General features: G+C 30.1%; 1 protein-coding gene across 2 annotated transcripts; it reads right to left on the bottom strand.

Annotated features, from left to right (window-relative positions):
- Positions 1-615: 615 nt before the first annotated feature.
- LOC108845871 (probable 2-oxoglutarate-dependent dioxygenase AOP1) lies at positions 616-2,823 on the bottom strand. 2 transcript variants are annotated; one of them, XM_057005888.1, is made up of 4 exons: positions 2,701-2,822; positions 2,322-2,622; positions 1,133-1,466; positions 616-1,028 (listed from the first exon to the last, which is right to left on the bottom strand). In XM_057005888.1, the coding sequence occupies exons 1-4, from the start codon at positions 2,789-2,791 to the stop codon at positions 780-782; spliced, it is 975 nt and encodes a 324-aa protein (XP_056861868.1). In that variant the 5' UTR covers positions 2,792-2,822; the 3' UTR covers positions 616-779. The 2 variants fall into 2 exon arrangements, with proteins under 2 accessions (XP_056861868.1, XP_018474566.1); XM_018619064.2 differs by having other exon boundaries at positions 2,322-2,823.
- Positions 2,824-6,280: the final 3,457 nt, after the last annotated feature.

Raw genomic sequence — 6,280 nt, 5'->3', positions numbered from 1 at the left:
TTAAAAACTTCAAAATATAACATATAGGGAAAATCTAACTTTTTATTATATGGTTAATATGATTATTTAATTTCTTTTAATAATATAAAATTAAAGCAAAATGAGGAAATATGCAAAAATTGTTATCAAATATTTATTATTCATAATCATTGATTGTTATATATATGTTAATCATATTAGATAATTCTGTAGTTTTTATTTAAAGAAATAATACACGGTTCTTATATTTTGGATTGATATAATGTTCCCTAGCAATTGGATTTTGGACCAACATTTTTTTCTATTGATTTTTAAGCTTCCATGTATGATTAATTGACATCTTAGTTAAGTTCCAACTCATCAATATTCTTTTGTAATTATTATAAACTACTCCTTCTGTTTCATAATAAGTGTCAAAACATTTTTTCTCGTTACCCAAAAAGTATTACTTTACAATTCCAATGCAAAATTATATTTACTTTCAGCTGAAAATTAATTGCAAAGTGCATTGATTTTATAATTAATTTTATTTATCCCGAAGACTTTTATGTAAAGCTTCGCGAACAACACTCCTCAGATTAACCACTTTTACCTTCCTGGTTTAATTAGGGTTTTGTCTTAACAGCACTCCTCAGATTAACAACGTGAAAAACATATCAAATAACAAATGCAGATTTGTCGCCACACGAAAAGAAAAATACATCAAACCGAAACACACAAAACATTATTGGATGGATTTAAACAATCAAACACAAAGCCGTTATATAATTCCTTGCTGCGAATAGAGTAAATGATATGCTTCAGAGAGCACAGAAAGCATGGAGAGTAGACTGAGCTGCATACCCATCTTCCGTGTTATAGAAGTCACGGTAATCATTGAATTCAAAGGGTTTGAACACACGTGGATGTTCTTCATCGATAAGCTCTTCAGCTGAATCAATGATAACTCCTGTTTTTGGAGTCGAGAACAGGGCAGTCGTATACCTTGTCTTCTTTGCCGTCATCAGGACTCGGTGATATGTAGAAGACAATCGGCCATTCAAAAAAGCCTGCAGTAGCATCAACAAGATATATGAAGACAATTGTTTTATACATATAGTGTATGTGGTGTGTGTACTGAAGTTTAGACACTAAAAGGAAGTTGGAAACTTACACACATAGAATCTCCAACCATTACTATGAAAGAAAAATGCTGAGATGGCTTCACTTTGAACCATTTTTCGTCTTTGGTCTGAATTTCCAAACCCTCAATTTGATACTGATGAAGTATTGTCATGATGTTTTTATCCGTATGACAAGGTAAACCTAATTTTGTATCCGCACCATCATGAGGAGGAGGTGGTGTATACTTCATCATGCGAAAAAGGTAATTGGTAGAGTCAAGATGTTCGTCAATATATTTCTCTATCCCAAAACTCTCCAGTATCATTCTCCTCACCATCACATCCAGTTCTGCTAATTTATCCGAAACCCCATGCATCGTCTCGCTATTTCAACACACAATATATATGAAAGGTTTTAAGAATGTTTTAAAGAACGTTTTAAATGCAAATAGTTGTGTTGATGAATAAAGTCCCACATCGGTAGTTGGAGAAATAATTAAGTAATATATAAAAGATTAGGGTCAATCCACTAATTGCCAATTGGTTTTAAGTTGGAAGCCCATAATTAACCCGAATATAATATGGTATCAGAGCGGTCGATCCTTCTGGATCAAAGTTAAATTAAAAAGAGCCACCCGATGTTGGTCACTCCGTGGATGGTATTCCCACAGTTGTCCATGCATGTGCGTGAGGGGTAGTGTTGATGAATAAAGTCCCACATCGGTAGTTGGAGAAATAATTAAGTAATATATAAAAGGTTAGGGCCAATCCACTAATTGCCAATTGGTTTTAAGTTGGAAGCCCATAATTAACCCGAATCTAATATGGTATCAGAGCGGTCGATCCTTGTGAGTCAAAGTTAAATTAAAAAGAGCCACCCGATGTTGGGCCACTCCGTGGATGGTATTCCCACAGTTGTCCACGCATGTGCGTGAGGGGGAGTGTTGATGAATAAAGTCCCACATCGGTAGTTGGAGAAATAATTAAGTAATATATAAAGAGTTAGGGCCAATCCACTAATTGCCAATTAGTTTTAAGTTGGAAACCCATAATTAACCCGAATCTAATAAGTTGCGTAGATCAATCAAATATACATGAGTTGAATTTCTCGAAAGGTTTAAAAAAAAAAATTTCAAACGCAAATAGTTGCGTTGATCAATCAAAGTGTTTTAATATAGACCATAAAAATTATTTTGTTTTGATACAAATAAACCTAACTTATTGACTTCACAAACATACCTTATTCTCTTGTTTCCATGGTCAGGCCACAGCTGTTGAGTAAAGTCGTTGACTCTCTCCGCAAGATTAGCATCATCTATCCCCAAACTTTCGTAAAGATCTCGGCTTAGATATCCATGATAGGGTTTTGGCGACACATTTCTCTCTTTGGCCTGAATCGGTAAACCGAAAAGTTCTTCTATGGCTTCGAAAACAGACTTATCAAGCTCATAAGACACTTTGGGAAAGAGAGCTTCAAAACAGCCATAGTCTTCTAAAGCTTTGCGAACATCAGCCTTCACTTTGTCCCACTTTGAGGTTCCTGGTGTCAGGGTTTGATCCGAGAAATCAATAACTGGGAGTTGAATAAAATCTGAAAGAGGAAGAAGAGAGTTTGAACCCATTTCTTGATTCTGAGAATTTTGATGGTGTTTTCCCTTTCTTGATTCTAGCTTAAATACTATACTTTTTTTTTGGAATCGTTTTTTCATAAACTAGTAGGAAGTATGAGTTTTACACATAGTAGCGTAACTTGGCTGCTATGCATATATTTTTATGAATTAAAAGAACATGTAATAATTGAGTTTGGTGACAGTAATGGCCCCATTGTTCCAAACGTGAATATTTTGCTGATTTTTTTCAATATTGATTTATTATTCTACTACGCCCTCTGTTTTCAATTGTAAGTAGTTTTAAAAAATTAGATTTTGATTCGCGCTTTTAAAAGCATATGCATTTGCTTTGTTGACGATTTTGAGAAAAAATTACATGAATTTATAACTTTTTAGTTGGAAAAAATTATAATTTAAAATTTGCTCTAATATAATGTTTGAGTTTAAAGTAGATATTCGACTTCGATCCATAGTTGAACTGATAGATCTAGCGATTCGTATATAATTATATTTGTATTTTATGAAAAATATTTAATAAAAAATCGATATACTCAGTAAAAACAAAAAAACTTGCTAAAAACCTGTGACCTGATACCAATTGATCCGATAAAAACTCTGAAATCCGATAATATCTTTTAAAAACTGATTAAATTATTCATATACTTATTAATCTTATATGAAATTGAATAAATGTGTGATTCCTAAAATTTTGTTAAAAATTTTATAATGTAGTTTGAAGAAAATGAATAAATGGTTATTAAAAAATAATCTCTTTTTAATTTCATGTATATATTCATATTTGATCACAAGATTGCTAAATAATGCCTTGCATGAAAACAATATTTAAAAAGAAAAGTGGTATTGTATTGTAAATATGATGAAAACTCAAGGGTAGAATCTAAAATTTAAAAAATATGATAATGCTTTAATAGTATAGATGTTTATTTCACAATATAATTAGTTTACATATTTCAATGCAAATTATTCATTTATTAGATATTGTGTACCACTGAAATAATGTTATGTGTTTTATAATTGGTTGAATTAATTGATTAAATGTTTTTTTAAAGAAAAATAACAACTTTCTAAATATTTGTGCTTTTAAGCAAAATTACTTACAATTAGAAACGGAAAGAGTATTGTGTATCTTTGCTGAAGTTTATTATTCAAAATAATATTATTTATAAAAGTAGCATGAAATGTTCTAAATTTATATTTATATTTCGTTTAATAATATAGTTAAATTTTTATTATTAATTTTCAGATCTATAACTAAAATAAAGAAATCATATCACTTTATATTTTAAATTTGTATTATTATCAATCACATTAAAATAATTGATTTTTATTTTACATTTAATTATATAGCAAAACTAGATAGTAGATACTGATGTTTTTATCCATATAAGAAAGCAAACATAACTTTATCATGGCCCGACCATGGACTTGGGGCCAAAATTGATTTAATATTTTAAGGAGTTAATATCAATACTATTAATTTTGGATCATGCCCTATTGATATTAGTTGGGTCTAAATATATATTTATCGAAAAAGCTAACTATTATTGTCTTTATGTAATTATATCAAATTTTATTTAAAAACTAACCACCTTATTATAACTGTATTTGCCGAAAAACAGTTTCCACTTTCTCTTTATCGTGATCATTAATTAATATCTCAATAACAAACAAAAGTTTTGCCTAAGACAAAGAGTTACAGAACAATGAACAAGATGAAAAGAAGTTTACGTTTGGTGGTTTAAACAAGATGACAAAATAATAATAAATCAACTATAAATTTGAATTTTATTTTTTAATTATGAAAAAAATCCTTGAGAAAGAATCTAACAAAATCTGATAAACCTTTTAAATATTTTTATAAAATAACACATTAAATAAATTCGTAATTAGTAATAAAATGCTATAAATCAATGTTAATCACAAATTTATTATAAAATGAGAAAATAAAAAAAATATTTCATTTAAGTAAATTATCAATTTTCATTAAAATATATTAAATTCGTAAATTATATAATATTATTATACAAATGTTACTTTTTAAAGTAAAAGTGGGTTTCTAAATTCTTGTACCATCAACCAAAACTTCAAATATTAGGGAGTAAGTATTATAGGGGGTCAGGCTAGTTTACCAAATGATTTGTTGGTTTGGTTAGTTTATTGGTGAGTTTAAGCAAACACCCTACGTTTTTTTTTTTTGTAAATACCCTAAGATTTTTTTTTTTTTTTTTTGTTTGACCTGGAGGGACTTCCACTCCCAGGGGCCAACCCCTCGGCGCGAGGCGGACCATTTAGTACTATGGAGAATTAGATACCCCAATTGCCTGGCCAGCGGTTCGAACCCGGGTGCGTATTGAGGCCGAAGCTCCCTCAACACCACCAGGCCAACCCCGCTGGTTAAATACCCTAAGTTGGAGAGCCAAGTTTTCACTATTTTTGTTTCTTTTCGTTTTTAATCATGTACAGTATTAAAAAAGGAAATAAATATTATAGAATTATAGAAACAACTCATGATCTCCATCGTTTCTAATATTGTGTAAGGAAAAAGGTTATAAATATAATCAGTTCAAACAAAAAAATAAATAATTAACCTGATTATTTTCTTTTCAAAAACCTGATATCGTTTTTCAACTTTTGTACTCGTCTTTTAGCAAAAAAAAAAAACTTCTGTACTCGTTTTTAAGCAAAAAAAAGAAAAAACTTCTGTACTCGTTCATGGTTATATCTTTCTTTATTTAGTTTTGGTTTTAATATTAATGGGTGTAAAAATGTTGAATACATTTAGAAGAAAAGAATCTTTATAAAAAATTTGAAATTAAAGGGTCAAATCTTTTTTATGGAAATTGGGTTGTATAACAAGGAAAAAAAGCATAATTAGAGAAGTAACCAAATGCCCTACATTTTCTATACATACATTCCACTTTGTGTAATATTGTCATTTTGTCCTAAAAAAAACTGGTTGTACCTGCTGAAAAGAAATAAAAAAAATATAATTATTAATCGTGTAAAGTAACTCGTGGCTTTACAGACTTCATCCATCTTCTCTTTTTATTTCTTTGGTAACTTCATAGCAGTTGAATTTTCTATGGCACCGCTTGAATCTTAATGTGTTGACTTCTTCTTCTTCATTCTTTGCAAGCGTATTTCTTCTTCTCTCCTGAAATCATAGGCCACACGACGACGTTAAATTTGCAACGGCATATAGTACCAAATCGTTCTTGTTCCACCTCAAACCGTCAATTGTTATCAGATCTCTGGAACTACGGTATATTCTCGGGTGTTTACCTTCAAATCTCTTTATATGTTGTTATTTTCTTTTCTATTTGGGCGAATTTGATCATTTGATTTAGGGTTTAGGTTTCCTCGATTGTTCTTATTATTTATTACATTGAATTGTGCATTTTAGTGGAGACACATAGTAAATAGTATATTAATATAGTTTGTTGTATGGAATAGCATATGCAATAGAACTTGTTTGCATGGGATCTTTTATGAACATTCTATTTGCAATGGAATAGAAAAGTTATATGCGCAAACTATTTTATTTGAGATGGAAACGATTGACAAGCT

This window comes from Raphanus sativus, chromosome 3, assembly GCF_000801105.2.
Source record: "Raphanus sativus cultivar WK10039 chromosome 3, ASM80110v3, whole genome shotgun sequence".
Classification (NCBI taxonomy): domain Eukaryota; kingdom Viridiplantae; phylum Streptophyta; class Magnoliopsida; order Brassicales; family Brassicaceae; genus Raphanus; species Raphanus sativus.
The sequence above is the reverse complement of the archived record's forward strand: the minus strand, read 5'-3'. Positions and strand labels throughout refer to the sequence as shown.

Bases quoted from the DNA above. Each gene is read 5' to 3' on its own strand.
- LOC108845871 (XM_018619064.2), bottom strand. From the start codon at position 2,791: ATGAAAAAACGATTCCAAAAAAAAAGTATAGTATTTAAGCTAGAATCA. The intron at 1,467-2,321 runs GTATGTTTGTGA...GTGTTGAAATAG, and splicing joins CATGGAAACAAGAGAATAAG to CGAGACGATGCATGGGGTTT. The intron at 1,029-1,132 runs GTAAGTTTCCAA...ATGCTACTGCAG, and splicing joins TGGTTGGAGATTCTATGTGT to GCTTTTTTGAATGGCCGATT.